The 17,176-nt window shown below is 39.5% G+C and overlaps 1 protein-coding gene across 1 annotated transcript in view; it reads left to right on the top strand.

The window, feature by feature from the left end:
- Positions 1 to 16,794, top strand: part of LOC121270001 (monoacylglycerol lipase ABHD2-like) — a 77,216-nt gene extending 60,422 nt beyond the window's left edge. Inside the window, exons 9-11 of the mRNA XM_041175242.1 lie at positions 1,876 to 1,945; positions 3,658 to 3,742; positions 14,348 to 16,794. Of these exons, the coding sequence (XP_041031176.1) occupies positions 1,876 to 1,945; positions 3,658 to 3,742; positions 14,348 to 14,550 (358 nt within the window). The 3' untranslated portion in view covers positions 14,551 to 16,794. The remainder of the gene's footprint in view (positions 1 to 1,875; positions 1,946 to 3,657; positions 3,743 to 14,347) is intronic.
- The last annotated feature ends 382 nt before the right edge of the window (positions 16,795 to 17,176 follow it).

A 17,176-nucleotide genomic window follows, 5' to 3' on the forward strand; every position in this document is an offset into this window, starting at 1 on the left:
AGCCAATCCCGACTAAAAGACTGGGTCCCTCTCCTTTCACTATTATTACAGCAGTTGGGCTGTCTGTCACTTGTGAGAGACTGGCACAGTGGTGACGCCTTTTACTTGAATAGATTCTCCTTTATAAACTCTTAATTTAGTGGTTGTCTGCTCCAATTTTATTGGCCATCTTCCTTCATTAAGGAAGTGTGCTCTCCTACCACTGTAGTTGAGGCACCAGTATCCACTTCCATTGTCAGTGGCATGTCATTTGCTTGTACTGTCACCGTAATAGGCTCAGTCTTCACAACAGTCATATTATATAAGGAGTAAGCATCAGGAGCAGCAGCTTCAGTCTTTGTTGTACCCATTACTTCTATCATGTTTGTTTGCTGTTTTGCAGACTACTTCAACTTTGTCCGGCATTGCCTAACCACGTGATCCTTCTTATGACAGTATTGGCATTCTGCCTCTTTGAATTTATAGGTATCTGCTCTGTGTTCACCTCCACATCTATAGTGCTTTGGTCTTGAAACCGGTGGTGAAGCATTTCTGTTAGGCTTCTTAATGTTTCTCAGGGTGGCCATTGAATCGTGCTTTAATTCTGCAGATCTGGCTTTCATGCCACACCCAGTGGCAGGTTCCCACCCAACATGGAAGTATGGTGCTATTATTTTTTTTATCGTTCATGGGATGTGGGCGTCACTGGCTAGGCCAACATTTATTGCCACGTGTCGCAAAGCCTGCAAGTCTCTCACGACACTTTCTGTGGCGAGGGAGATTTCTAGGGCACTTTTAAAATCGATATTGACCTCGGTAAGCAATTGGCGCTGAATGGCGTCGTCCTGGACTCCACATATCAATGGGTTCCACAGCATATTGTTCAAAACGCCTCCGAACTTGCAGTATTCTGTTAACTGCTTGAGGTTTGCTGCATAGCTTGCAATGGACTTTCCCAGGGCCCGATCTCTTGAACTGAATTTAAAGCCCTGCATTATCACGGATGGCTTTGGCTGAAAGTGCACTTTCACTAGGTCCACTAATACGCTATATGACTTGGAATTGGATGTGCTCCTGGCAGTCAGGTTACGAATCAAGTGATATGTTTTACTGCTGCATACACTTAAGAGGATTGCTTTCAGCTTTTTTGCGGCGGTTATTTCATTCACTACTAAGTAAAACCCGAGGTGCGCAACATACTGGCTCCAATATTCAATATTAGCATCACATGAGTCAATTCTTCCAAACAGCAGCCTGGCTGGTGAGTAGTTTTTTTAAATTCGATTTACCCACAGTAACATTGTTTCATAGTTTGCCATTGTGAGATTTGAACTCTTGATCTTAGGGTTACAAACCCAGTACCATAACCACTTGGCTATTTAGGCCAAGCCTTACCCACAGTAACAGGGCAAGGTGCAGAGTCGAAGTTGATTTGACCTCGTTGCCAAATGCAATGACTCTGGTGCAGACTGGTTTTGTCAATAAACAGTTAAACTTTATTACAGAGACATTTTTAGTTCTTGCAGCTCGACCAGATCTCACCGGAAAAACCCTGTCCTAAGAGCTTGCTGGTCAGGGCCCCTGTAGTACGTCACGTCCCATGATTGACAAGAGGTGTGACTATTCATCCAGTCACCACACCCTCATAACTTTAGCTCTTTTGTTAGATCACCCCTTAACCTTTGTTCTGGCAAATAAATGATCACGTGAGCAATGTTGATTTGAAATGTTCTGGTAATTCAACTTTTTTTACATTGGAAATACATATGTAGTTAATGCATGTTTTGACTGTAAAGTGAGTGTAACATGCCTGTTTGTTCAAAAGCTTATTCTTTTAATCCATTTGAGCCTATCTCTAACATATCTCGGATTTACAGCAATATCGGTCTATTTCAGAAAGTTCCATGGGTATGACACGCTGAAGGAATATTATGAAAAAGAAAGCTGTATGCACTATCTTCACAATGTAAGTGATCTCAATTTGGGTTTAAATTGTAATCCATTTCTTTGCACCTCACTGCAGTGTGATTTGTACTAACTTTATGCAGCTTCAAAAAAAACCATTGGCGACCAAAAAACGCAGGTATCACTATAAAGGATGAAACATTGCATGTGGTCAAATTGACCTTCCTGGAATGCCAGCTGCAGTAGCTTCCATATCCCTTCCTATTAATACTCAAGTGATGGAAATGGCCTTGAATGGTTTCAAAGACCAAAGACCAAGCACTGCATTCAGTTTGTCTATGTAAGAGTTATATCACTCAGCTTGGAATGAGTTACTGGAGGATGCACATCAGGGGCAGTTTAGCCTCAATTGCTTAAAGGCAATACTTTCACAGGTCAAATAATTTTACACATTGGAGACAGATGAGTTCACCGTTTGTTTTGTAGGTAAATTTAAAATTGCTATTGAGCTGTATTGTGTTCCAGTGCAAATTAATGCAATCAGAAGGGTTTTGATATTGCCCCAAAACATCACCATGGCTACAAAACTTAATTAGAACCCAGAGTTTGAGTTGCATAATGTATGTACAGATGCTTTGGCTTTCTAGCCTGTCATTTTGTTTCTCCCTTTTCTCCCCTGTTCAAATGCTTGTGGTTTTAGACTCTATTGAAAATCCACTCTATTGTGGGTCATGTGGCAAGAAAGTTAAATTCCACAGTGTCAGAAAGCCTTCCCTTGCTTGATATTGTGATGCAAGCAAATCTCTCTGTCTCCCAGCATATTTTTTGGACTTGAGGTTTATATCTTACAGGAAGATGAAGTAGTCAGTATTGCGGGTTGTCCAATAAGGAGAACAGAGGGTGTGTTTTTCCCCACTTCCCAATTCTTTTTGACTTTTTTATAAGATACTTGCAGGTTGATCAACAAAGGTGTATTGCTTGACTTCTAAAATATTGATTTTGTTGCAACAGAATAAGCTTGTGCATCTGAGGAATGCATATTCTTATTTGTAAATGCTACTAGTGTTGATTTCAGCTGCACTTTAAACATCTGCACTTCATAGTGAATGTGGGAACTCTAAACTGATCCATCAGAGTAATTAATTAAAATAGTTATAGCATGCTTTTGTCCTTCACACACTATACATTGTTGCTGGGATTATTTAACATGTTAGAATTGCACAAGTCAGTTCACTTTAAAGTTGTGTCCATTCTTTTCTCTCCCAAACCATTCCCATACATCATAGGACTGAAACCTCTGCTACCGTGAGCAAATTGTTCTCTCAGGACAACCCCAATTTATTTTTTTTTTAAAAACTAACTATACTGGGTATTTTTCATCGTTAAGGGAGACAAAGTGCAAACACTTTTCATACGTCCACCGGGGTGTGTGTGTGTGGGTGTGTGTGGGTGTGTGTGGGTGTGTGTGGGTGTGTGTGGGTGGGTGCGTGTGGCGGAGGCAGTGGAAAGATTATGGGAAGGAAGAGGAGATTAAATTTATAGTGCTTTCCATAAAACATTGACTTAACTGCCATGAAGCTTTTCTGAAATCCCTGTGCCAACATATTTACAGTAAGAATACTTGGGACTGGGGTAGGGGCAAGTTAGTCAAACTAGGAAGGCAAACTTCATGTAACTAAGAAGTTGAAATTATTTGAAAGGCTTGCCTTTGCTATTCCTGTCAGTAGATGGCATCTGTTTGTAATGTAATGACTGTTTTACCTGCTGACGCAGATCCAGATTCCCCTTCTACTAGTGAATGCTTCTGATGATCCCCTAGTACACGAAAGCTTGCTGACCATCCCTCGTTCACTTGCAGGTGAGTTTAATAATTATACCTTTTGCATGTTAGAAACAAAAAGCAAAGTCCCCATCCATCTTTAATACGTTTACATTCAAACAATTGTTTATATAAATATTTTTTGCTTACCAGCTAGAAATGTTTGACAGCTGTTTCAGTTCTAAAATTCACCCCAGGTTCAATCCATGGCCTCAACCAACTTGCTTTGTTGATTCATTGTTTCTTCTTTCCTTTTATAAATATCTTCATGTAGCATGCTGCCCTTTGATTAAATTCTCTGCCAATTGTTGCACTGACCAGAAAGCTGCAGGGTTCAGTCTTCAGTTTTAAGTCTCTGCCCTCACTGAGAGTAACTAACACACAACTATCTCATTGTCCCTCTGCTAAGGAGGGGGAAAATCAGCATGGTTTCCTGCTCCTGATTGCCTTCCAGTGACAATGGCTGGAAAAATGAATTTGTAGATGTCTACTGAGGACAGGGTACATGATGCCTAAGTACTTGTCTAGGTACTTGAAGAATTACCACTGGAATGAGGCACTGGAGGGCCTTTGTTGCCTATGGCACCATACCCTTGTAGGAGAGGATGAAGAATATTAGAGATACAAAATTGAAAACTTAAAATGAAATAATTTTGGAATCAATTCACATGAAGTTGTTTCAGATGTGATAGAGGGGGAGGGATGAAAGGGGGAAGAGTGGCATTACTCGTCAGGGAAAATATCACAGCTGTGCGTAAGCAGGACAGCCCGGAGGGCTCGTCTACAGAGGCCATATGGGTGGAGCTGAGGAACGGGAAAGGTGTGAGCACACTAATAGGGTTGTATTATAGGCCGCCCAATAGTCAGAGAGAATTGGAGGAACAAATCTGTAGAGAGATAGCAGACCTATGTAAGAAACAGAAAGTTGTGATAGTAGGAGATTTTAACTTTCCACATATTGACTGGGACTCCCATACTGTAAAAGGGCTGGATGGCTTGGAGTTTGTCAAATGTGTTCAGGAAAGTTTTCTAAATCAATATATAGAGGTACCAACGAGAGAGGATGCAATACTTGATCTCCTATTAGGGAACCAGACAGGTCAGGTGACAGAAGTATGTGTAGGCAAACATTTTGGGTCCAGTGACCACAATATCATTAGTTTTAAGTTAATTATGGATAAGGATAGGTCTGGTCCTCGAGTTGAGATTCTAAATTGGAGAAAGACCAATTTTGTGGAAATGAGAAAGGATCTAGGAAGAGTGGATTGGGATAAGTTGTTTTTTGGCAAGGATGTGTTCAGTAAGTGGAAGGCATTCAGAGGCGAAATTTTGAGAATGCAGAGTTTGCATGTTCCTGTATGGATTAAAGGCAAAGTTAACAGGCATAGGAAACCTTGGTTTTCAAGGGATATTGGCGATATGGTTAAGAAGAAGAGAGAAGTGTATAGCAGGTATAGGCAACAAGGAGCAAATGAGGTACTTGTAGAGTATAGAAAATGTAAGAAAATACTAAAGAAGGAAATCAGGAAGGCAAAAAGAAGATATGAGGTTCCTTTGGCAGATAATGTGAAGGTAAACCCAAAGGGTTTCTACAAGTATATTAAAAGTAAAAGGATAGTAAGGGACACAGTTGGTCCCCTTGAAGATCAGAGTGGTCGTCTATGTGTGGAGCCTCATGAGATGGGGGAGATCTTAAACAGATTTTTTGCATCAGTATTTACTCAGGAAACTGGCATTGTGTATAAGGAAGGAAGGGAAACAAGCAGTAGTGTCATGGAACATATAGAGATTAAAGAGGTGGAGGTGCTTGCTGCCTTACAGCGAATAAAGGTAGATAAATCCCCTGGGCCTGACGTGATATTCCCTCGGACCTTGAGGGAGACTAGTGTAGAAATTGCAGGGGCCCTGGCAGAAATATTTAAAATGTCCTTAGCCATGGGTGAGGGGCCGGAAGATTGGAGGGTAGCTCATGTTGTTCCGTTGTTTAAAAAAGGCTCCAAAAATAAACCAGGTAATTTCAGGCCAGTGAGCCTGACGTCAGTAGTAAGTAAATTATTGGAAGGTGTTCTGAGAGATCGGATATACAATTATTTGGACAGCCAAGGGCTGCTTAAGGATAGTCAGCATGGCTTTGTGCGTGGTAGGTCATGTTTAACAAACCTTGTAGAGTTTTTCGGGGTGGGGGGGTGGTTTAACCAAGAAAGTAGATGAAGGAAAGGCTGTGGATGTTGTCTACATGGACTTTAGTAAGGCCTTTGACAAGGTCCCACATGAGAGGTTAGTTCAGAAGGTTCAGACACTTGGTATCCATGGAGAAGTTGTAAACTGGATTCGAAATTGGCTGTGTGGGAGAAGACAAAGTGGTAGTGGATGATTGCTTCTCAGACTGGAGGTCTGTGACTAGTGGTGTGCCTCAGGGATCTGTGCTGGGACCATTGTTGTTTGTTGTCTTTATCAATGATTTGGATGATAATGTGGTAAATTGAATCAGCAAGATTGCTAATGACACTAAGATTGGAGGCGTTGCGGACAGCGAGGAAGGCTTTCAAAGCTTGCAGAGGGATCTGGACCAACTGGAAAAATGGGCCAGAAAATGGCAGTTGGAATTTAATGCAGAAAAGTGTGAGGTGTTGCATTTTGGAAGGACAAACCAAGGTAGGACATACACAGTAAATGATAGGGCACTGAGGAATGCGGAGGAACAAAGGGATCTGGGAGTTCAGATACATAATTCCCTGAAAGTGGCGTAACAGGTAGACAAGGTTGTAAAGAAAGCTTTTGGCATACTGGCCTTCATAAATCAAAGTATTGAGTATAGGAGTTGTGATGTTATGGTGAGGTTGTATAATACATTGGCGAGGCCAAGTTTGGAGTATTGTGTGCAGTTCTGGTCGCCTAACTACAGGAAGGATATCAGTAAGATCGAAAGAGTGCAGAGAAGATTTACTAGGATGTTGCCGGGTCTTAAGGAGTTGAGTTACAGGGAAAGATTAAACAGGTTAGGTAGGACCTTATTCCTTGGAGTGTAGAAGGATGAGGGGAGATTTGATAGAAGTTTACAAAATTATGAGGGGTATAGACAGAGTAAATGCCAGTAGGCTCTTTCCACTTAGATTAGGAGAGATAAACACGAGAGGACATGGCTTTAAGGTGAAAGGGGAAAGGCTTAGGGGGAACATTAGGGGGAACTTCTTCACTCAGAGAATGGTGAGAGTGTGGAACGAGCTGCCATCTGACGTAAATGCGGGCTCATTCTTAAGTTTTAAGAATAAATTGGATAGATACATGGATGGGAGAGGTCTAGAGGATTATGGACTAGGTGCAGGTCAATGAGATTAACCGCAATAATATTTCGGCACAGACTAGAAGAGCCGAATGGCCTGTTTTCTGTGCTGTAGTGTTCTATGGATGTAAGTGACTACAATGTTGCAGCTATGTTCTGGATCCAGCTCATCCTCTGGATTCAAGCAATTTACATCTCCCTTTAAACCTAAATGCCAAAATGTTTTGGTGCTGCCTAGCTCATATTCAACTTGTGATCATTTTAAAATCCAACCGTATTTTGGGGATTATGAAAAAACAGTAATGATGGTAAGCATGGCAGGCCTGTTGCCATGGAACAAAGGGCTGTGAGCTCAAACTCCCACTCCACTGGAATGTGGGATGTCAAGTTCCCCAGCCATGGATGAGGCCAGATATCTTTTTCCAGCCCACTTTTAAAACCTTTCCAAGAAAATCAAGTGAGGATTCCAAAAGGCCTTACCTGTTAAAAGACTTCTAAGAGTCTTTGATTAGACTGTGGTCTTGAGTTAAAGCTACTTAGGTAGCCTGAAGCACCACATAAGAGAATGAGGGATAAGGATTTTATACAATTCATTGCAGTGTTGAGTTTCTTTGGGCTAGAGGGAAGTGCAGAAATGTCCTCATTATTTACAAATTCTGTACATATAGTGTGCAAAATAATTTGAGGCTGTAATATTGAATTGATAGAGGCCCAACACTTTTCAACATTGTTTTCTGAACTAATGTAATTTATACATGTATTGTTTCCATACAAAGATGGCACCATGCTTAAAGTTAGTTTGATTTTCCTACTGTCGTGGCCTGTGCATATCTTCTATTGATTGCATGGTGCAAATGCTAGCAGTTCAGAAGTAGTGCTAATTATCTACCTAATGCATAACTTAACTCTTAATGTTTTAGCATAGTATGGAAAGAAATTGTGTGGGAGCTATTTTTGAGTAACTTAGAAGACAAGGGTTTAGATCTTCAGTCTAGCAAATCATTGAAGATTGGGATATTTGATTTTGTTGATGCCATTTCTGGGATTTAAAAGCTGATTAAATATTTTTCTAATATTGAGAAAATTTATTTTCAAATACACCAACAGAGTTTATGGTTTTAAAATTGAGTTAGACTTATAGTCGTCCTTAATATATTCAAATAATAAAAAGTAAGTGCACAGATCCAGCAATCTGGCAAGCTTGTATTCCATATCACTACCAGCTGTGTAAGACCTCTGCATCTGGAGCATGTTGTACCGTTGAAATATCAAAGCAGTTTATGAATCAGCACTCGCAATATTCACACTTGAGATAACTCCACAATTATGTCATCTTGAAACTAGCTGCCCCGTTAACCTTTTTCAACACACATCTTTTACTTTATAAGAATGAAGATGGTTTCAGGATGGCATGACCTGTGTTTGAGTTACCTTGTTCCACTTTTTAACACCCAGCAGTCAGTTATGTTTTTCATCTGTGTTGAATTCTGCCAATGAAATATGCCTGAAATGGATGCAGCAGAGCAAAAAATGGAACTGAATAGATTAGCTAATGTTCCATAAACCAGATATCAAGCATAACTAACTTTCAGTAACCATATCTTAGTCAGTAGCCCTCACTAAATTAATATGTGACCAGGGTTAACTGGGGGGGCCAAAGAAGGACGATAAATGACTTTGTCTGGAGCACAATTTGAAGTACAAAACACTAGCAGGAGGCATGTAAGCAATAAAACACATGGATTTTTTAGGCTTTAAAAGCTAGTTTAATACAAAAGTAGTTATGGGAAAGTCTCTTCAGCTGTTACAGATTGAAGCATGAGATCAGCATGGTGTGTACCTCTAAACTATAATAGTTCTGGACTGCAGCAAAATTGATTAGTGTATGCTCTTGAGTACCAGAGAAGTTTGGCAGCCGTGAAATCCTCTTCTTTGCACTAATGGAATGAATTTGTTCAATTCTTAGCCATTGGCTGAGTGTCTCTTTTACTATGTTTATGGTGTACTACAAGTCTGAGACTGATAGTTGCACAGTGTGCTATATAGCTAGCAAAACCTGAATCTGTGTGCTGTGAATCACACTTTAAAAAACAGCAGAGAACTCTGCTTGTGTCCAATCAATTCTAAGTATTTTGAGAGCACAGATGGGAGCATCTGTTTTCATAAAGCACTAAAATAGAAAACTCATGTTTAGGTTATGAAGTGGAGATGTACTTCATTGAACCTGTGTGAACAGTGAATACTTTCAGGAATGAGATATGACTTGGCTCTGGAATTCTACTATTGATTTTGCATGGATGTGAAGCAGTTATACCTGTGCTGTTGAAGTTTTTTATTCCAGGTTGTTTCAGGTAGGGGTTGGGAGATGGAAGGAAAGTGAATGCCAAAGAGTATTAAAAGAATTGGATGAGTAAATTGCGGATGTGTTAATCCTAAATTTCCAAAATTCTGTGGATTCAGAAATTGTGCCTTTTGGGTTAGAAAATTACAAATGTCATGCTCGCCAAGCCAAGCCTAACTTGGAACTACATTGCCGTTCCTTCACTGTCACTGGGTCAAAGTTCTGGAACTCCCTCCCTAGTGGCACTGTGGGTGTACCTACACCACGTGGACTGCAGCAGTTCAAGAAGACAACTCACCATCACCTTCTCAAGGGCCATTAGGGATAGGCAATAAATGCTGGCCTAACAAGCAACACCATATCCCATGAACGAATAAAAAAAATTAAGGGAGGGAGAGACTAACTAGTGAACTACAAACCTGTCTGTTGAAGTGACTCAAATGTATCATCGGACAAGTATGACTGACCATTTGACCAAGTGTCAATTTACCCAAGAGAGTCAACATAGATTTGTGTAGTGTCAGTCTTGTCTGACTAATTTAGTTGATTTTTTTTGTGGCACTTGATGGATAGGGAAATTGTCTCTGGTCTGCACAAGAAATTCTTCTCAAAAATTGAGAGCACAAGGAACTGAAGATAACGTTGTGACTTGTACAGGGAGGTAGGTGGCAAAGACTGGAATAAAGGGAAGTTTTTTTGGCCGAATGTGACAAGTGGTGTTTTCCTTGGGATCTGTATTAGGGCCTTAATTTTTCACCATGTATATTAATAAATTGGATGAAGGAACAGAGTTATATATTCAAATTTGCAGATAGCACTAAGTTACAAGGTGTTTCGACCAGTCGCCAGACGAAGTCCCCCAATTTATGATCCCAGATGACGTACCCCAAATTGTTAACCTCACAAGCGGGACCCCAATTTTGCTATGCTCCTGGGTGAGGATGAATAAGCTGGCTCCCCTTTATTCAACCCCCTTGGTTGGTTGCAACAAGGTTAATTCAAAAGGGATCCTTTTCCTCGTGGGTACCTTTTCCCAGTGCAACTGTATTTATGACTTAGAAGGGGTCAATTTAACCAGGCTTTCTTGAATCAGAGTAAGTTTATTAGTTACTAAAACCTCGAGGAGAAAAAAATAATAAAAGTGCAACACACATCCGCACAGATCAGAAATGAGAAATTGAGTCCAAAAATAAAAGTTTAAAAAGATATATAAATCAATCTTTGGCTTGTCCATGAGGAGTAGATGGTAAAACGGTGCGGCCGTTAAGTTGGATGATTCCGGTAGAGCTGACTTTGGCAGTTGAACAGTTGGTTTGGAGTCATTTGGTTCTGCAGATTAGCTGAATGAGCTGTCTTGTTTCCTCCTTGACTGTGGCTTTGCTGACATGCCTCCAGCCAGAGAGACTTTTACCAAATTTGCAGGGATATCTAGTTGATGATCTTCTGCTGTGACCTTCACAGCACATATTAGCATACCAGAACTAGAACACCCGATCTGGTTTGCAGCTAGCCTTTTAACCCATTTTCTTGTGTACTCCTGGAAGGGAAAAGCAAATATGCTTTTTGCCCAGACTCTGCTTTCTTTCAACTCCAATCATTTCCATATTCTGAGAGATAACTCAACAGGAGATGGTTACTGCTGAGATGTGGTAGCCTGTCTCCATTGTCTCTGCAATCACAGGAGATTAAAGTTCAATCTTTTGTATTTCAGGTGTCTCTGTCAGAAGTAGGTCTTGACACCTAGAGTGACATTCCAGAGTTTCGTTGGATTAGTCAGTCAAGTGTAATCCACTTAGAAATTTTCCAGAAAGTGGTTACTTTACATTCTCAGCCAGCTCTTGCTTGTATGTCTTTTTTTAAAAAAAAACATATATCTTCCTTTAAAAAGTTCAATATGCCCATAAGTAATTCGGGGCTGTGAACTGCTGTCATGACAAAGGCACAATAAATTATTTAGATGGAAGAGGAAGTTAAAAAGGACATAGATTATCTAAGTAGGCAAAACTATAGCATATAGAGTGCAAGGTCATCCAGTTTGAATCTAAGACAAATTGGAATATTTTCTTGGTGATGAGACACTAAGAGCCATGGAAGAGCACAACCCTCTGGAAGCTAGTGCACAAGTACAAAAATAATCAAGAATCAAATGGAATGCTGGCCTTAATCTCAATGGGGCCAGAATTCAGAACTAAGGAAGTGCTGTTTCAGTTGTACGGAGCCTTGGTCAGACTGCATGTGGAGTATTGCCTTGAGTTTTGGGCACCAAACCTGAAGAAAGATATATTGATTAGCCTTAGAACAAATTTACCAGAATGATACTGGGTTTAAAGGATTACATTGAAGAAACATTACACAAACTAAACTTGTATTCTCTTAAATTTACAAAATTGAGAGGTCACTTAATTGAGGTGTTTAAAAAGATTTGAGATTCAATAGGGACAAGGTATCTATTTTGTTTGTTCAAGGAATCCAAAACAAGAGAGTATAATCTTAAAATAGGAGGCAGGTCATTTAGGAGTAGAATTGGGAAACACTTGATAAAGTGTAATGGAAAATTTAGAACGTGGTCTTCCAAAAGCCAGTGAATGCTGGATCAATTGAAACTTTAAGAGTGTTACATTTTTGGTCGGAAAAGTGTAAAAATGAATATTGAGTAAAGGTGTATAAATGGAATTGAGTTACAGATAAACCATGATCTAACTGAATGGTGAAGCAGGCTCAGGTTGTATATTCCTGTTCCTCAGCTTCACAAACAAAAAAGCAATATTTTATGTAGTTTAAGGGCACTAGCCCTAAACTTTGAATTCAAGCATGGACTCACGTTTGAGGGTGATGCTCAAATTAACTTTGAGCTCTTGTCTCTATTGCTGACAGGCTGCAGGCTTATCCGACAATGATCCTGCGAGTAGAGACAATCCTGCTGTAAACTCCACCTTAAGGTGGTCCTTATCAGCACATTTTATTGTACAATGATGCTGTCTTTTGAGTTTAAAATATTCTAAACAAGAGGTTAAACTTGCTGTTTAAAATGTGTCCCAGGGTGAGTTATGTTGAAGTTTCTATTCTACAGTAGTGCAGAGTAACAAAATAACTCCATAAACCTGTCATGGGATTAGTGTAGCTATCCCTGGAGGAGAGTCCTGCTATACCACATGCGTTTGACGTGACATAAGAGTATACCTCCACTGGGGTGTGCAGGCTAGTTTAAAAAAGTGCTCGGGATCAGTTGAAATATATTTTCACTCCCCACCTGTCAGAATTGAAACAATTTTACAAATTGGAAAAGCTGCCAATATATTTGTGAAATAAGGAGCAGCCTTAACAGTTAAATACCTCTCACCTTGGCAGCACTGTCTAAGAGTTTGATTTGCAGTTGGGCAATATGAAAAAGTGTTGCAAGCTAAGGCTTTGATTTGAGATTAGCGACTACAGTGCAATAAAGATCTGTTTTAGTTTGTTTTTCACCCCAAAATAATATTGGGGCAATCTCTGGGATTCTAAGGTTATTGTAATCTGTAAAAACATTTATCCTAATCACCATTTTTTTTATATCAATGATTGTTATAGACTAGTAAAACAAAATTGCTCGAAAACTCTAGAAATCAGAAACAGATAAGGCCCCTGTGTTGAGTTTGGTGTGCCTGCAGTATGCTGATGGATAAAAACGCTGGCAAGTGTAGCACAAACATGTATTTTTATCCTTGTTGAAAGTTAGTGGAAAATATATTTTTTTTGCTTTTGGTTGGATCTTTCATCTACTAATTTAATTTTGCCTGATGTAAATATAAACCTCCCTTCGGAGCAGAAGACCGTAAAAGACATTGAAGCTTCTTAGCACCATCAGTCAAGCTGCTGATTTCCTGTTATGTACGAGAAAACATGGCCTGCTTAGTGAAAAAGCCATTCAGCAGTGGAGAGTTCAGAAGCCCTCTGATGTTTGTTTGGTTACCTTGTACTCACAGTATGTCGATTGACTATGAAGCGATGCTGCAGTTTAATGAGCTGTACGGCAGGTGCTACTGGGTAAATATTTGGCTACGGCGCCATCTCCTGAGCAAATACACTGCACTTACTGACACTGTTGTCCTTTATACTCTAAAGTGTATGTATTCATGAGCTAGGGCAAGTTTTATAGTTAAATAGAAATGTTTTATGTTTAATTTTGTAGGGTATCAGAGAGATTCAGATGAATTAGATTATTTAAATAGCTGTCACTTGATAAACTGCAGAACATTAGTGGAGATTTAATTTACATCTTTAATAGGATTGCAACATTTGACTGTTGTGGTGTGGACATCACAACCAGGTCTAATCTTGTCCTCACCTAACATCCACATGTGAGCATTCCAGGAAAAGGTCACTTGATAGTGATCACGAACTCTTGCTGATTTCCTGCCCCCTCCTCTCTCCTGCTGTTCTTCGTCTCTCTCCCCTGCCCCCTCCTTCCCAGCAGATGGGCACTGAGGCCCATTGTAACAACCGTACCATTCCCTAGGCTCAAACCAACTCATTCAACCCAGAACAAAAACAGAATTACCTGGAAAAACTCAGCAGGTCTGGCAGCATCGGCGGAGAAGATAAGAGTTGACGTTTCGAGTCCTCATGACCCTTCGACAGAACTGTTCTGTCGAAGGGTCATAAGGACTCGAAACGTCAACTCTTTTCTTCTCCGCCGATGCTGCCAGACCTGCTGAGTTTTTCCAGGTAATTCTGTTTTTGTTTTGGATTTCCAGCATCCGCAGTTTTTTTGTTTTTATTCAACCCAGAATTGGGTTGAACCTTAAATCTTTATGGTCGATATGGCTCCATACTTCACTAACCAGTGCACTTACCAACTGAACCATCAAGGAAGCTATAAAGCCAATATGAAACCAAGTTAATTCTTTACATACAATCATACAAAGGCTCAAGGTTGCAAATGTTTTGAACTAGCTCATGTTAGTGTTTACTTTTGTATAGCAAGTTGTCGATGAATAACTGGCAATTTCTAACTTCACTCTCTCTCTCTCTTTCTTTTCAGAGAAAAAAGAAAATGTCATGTTTGTGTTAACTCTGCATGGTGGTCACCTTGGATTCTTTGAAGGAGCAGTGCTCTTTCCAAAACCTTTAACTTGGATGGATAAGCTTATTGTAGAATACACAAATGCCATCTGTCACTGGGAGAAAAACAAGCCCCAGTGCACAGCAGCTGGAGACCAGAGCTGCTCGGACCTCAGTGATTAACTATTGCACAGACCTGATTTGCCAAACTCTCTCTCCAATCATTTAGCCCTTTTATCATCGTTACATTCCTGATCTGGGTTCTGACTACCTTAAAACTAATCCCTGCTATTAATGTAGTTCAACCAGCAGAATTATACTCTTTTATCACAACTCTTTAAAAATGATTGCAAGACCCTTTTCTATGCCTTTCTCCACTAAAAGCAACTTGGAGCACACACAAAATGATGACTCACTACATTTGCACAACAACACAGTTTTGTAGTGAATAGAACATGATATAAGAGTTACTGTTACCACACTTATATCTGGTACCAGTAGGTTTGAGCAAATGAGCAACATTTAGGGTTCCCAGAAGTTAACTGTGTGTTTTGCAGGAGCTCATTTGTTTAAAAATTGTGCCTTCTCTTATATATTTTTTAATTTATGAAAAAAGGCATTTATTTTTTTGCCCTACCAAGAGATCCAGTTTTGGTCATTTGATCAGATTAAAAGCAGCAAAGTGTTTTAAGTTAAAAAAAATAAATTTGCGAAGTGAAGACTTCCATTGGCTTTTGTTTTTTTAGATAAACAAAATGTAGAATTTTCACTCAGCAAAAACTCTTGCAAAGTTATTTTATTACTTCTGATTGCTCCTCCTTGACAGGTAGCCCAGATTCACAGTTGAGCCGTATGATCTGCAGCTGTGGTGCAACTTGCCACTGGAATGAGTCTCTCTCAAACTCAATTGTTTGCATTTCCATGGCACTTATTACTGCAATGTTTGATCACTATTTTAGCCTTTTAAAAGAAAAACACAGTCCGATAAATATTGTTTTGAAATAAAATGATCACAAACAATTTCCATTTGAACCCATAAATTTCTACCTTTTTGTAAAATTTTTGCAAATGCAGTGGCATGGAAGCTGCTGCAACTGATTCATGGCATAAATGTGGGATAGATCTACATTTATTGAAAAATAATTTTTAAAAAGTTATGTATTCTCCATTTATAAATGCTGACCTATATAGAGATTATTCCACTGGAGAACTTTGTATATGCTCAGTCATTCCAGCTAGTATAAAATTAGCCCTAAATCCTCTTATTCTGATTGATGGCCTATTCTGTTGCCTGGTCGATATTTTGTGTATGCATAGCCCTTAATATGCTCAAATCAAAGAAATGAGAAATAGTGTAAGTTGCAGAGAGGTTTGTTACATTGCTGACTCATGATCAGTCCTGAAAGCTTATTTGCTGTCAGTACTATAAAACTGTTTCCTAGGTTTACTCCTGATTGGTGCTGAGTTAGCTAATTTCAGTCAGAGAAGCAATAGGAAATGCTTCAGTTGGGCACTGCGTTCCTAGGGATAAATGGAAAAATCATTGCCTTCCCCTCTCTGATCGCTTTCCAATAGCTTCTGCAGCCAACTAACATCCATTATGTGGGAATGGCCTGTGAGATACAAGAATGCAGTTGCTGTCTGTGGAGTTGTAGTACCATCAGAAGAGAACAAAGTTGAGAAACCCATGTTATCCAATGTTGAACAACTGATGGCTTATCCCTTTTCATTACCAAACAGACCCATCCTACATTGTCCATTTCCAAACTGTATGATATTTAGTCTGTCAACCAACAGCAGATAAGCATGAGATTTTATTGAACATCCTGTTATGATTTGGGGTTTCAATGCTTCCTAGATGTATAACATTGGTCAGAGAGTCAACTTGGCTCTTATCAGAGATTCTTGAGTTAAAGGCTTAATTGCTCTCTAGCACGCTACAGAAAATATATTTATTATTAAATCATTAAACCAATGTATTTAAACAAAATTACCCAGTTCGTATCACCAGAAATCATTCTCCCTATGAATAATGTACATAAGCACTAGATAAACCACATTACATTTTTGCTTTGAATGAACTGATATCCGATCATACTGATTTTATATTCTCAACACTCCTCTTGACTGGTTGAACCAAACACTGTTGCCTCTGGGTTCAATACTAAGCTGTACATGTTTCCCAAAAGTGTTTTTTCATCCCCTTGAGTCAGTACCAGCTACTTTGCAGTGAGGAAACCAAAGGCCTAAAGTTCAATTTTGACTATTAAAACTATATCCAGTGAAAGGTAGGATTCAAATTGAAGTTAATCCAGATTTTTGAGCCCTTGTGACTTGCAAAGCTGTTTTAGAAATTCAGTCAAATATTGTAATGGTCATGCAATTCAGATACATTTATCCATTATAAAAGCAAAACTATTCAACTTGTATTTATGCTGCATCCAATAATGTTTATCTGTCATGTGGAATGAACCACAGCTTGCTCATGTCAGTAGGTTAGTAAACGATAGACTGTTGAGTAAATTTGTATTTAGTCACTTCATGATGCCAGCAGCAGTCTTTGTGGCACAGGGTCTCATTCACTAAATTCAAAATATGTACAATTCTACACTGGTGGCTGCCTCCAACTTGAGAAGGAAACTCATTCATTTGAACCTTGGTATTTTAAGACTTGAGAACAGATTATGATTCACAGTCACAAACAAAAACATTAAATGCTGGAAAAACTCAGCAGGTCTGACAGCATCTGTGGAGAGAAAAACAAAGTTAACATTTCAAGTCCATATGACCCTTCTTCAGAGCTCGAAAC

Source organism: Carcharodon carcharias, chromosome 26 (genome assembly GCF_017639515.1).
Source record: "Carcharodon carcharias isolate sCarCar2 chromosome 26, sCarCar2.pri, whole genome shotgun sequence".
Lineage (NCBI taxonomy): Eukaryota > Metazoa > Chordata > Chondrichthyes > Lamniformes > Lamnidae > Carcharodon > Carcharodon carcharias.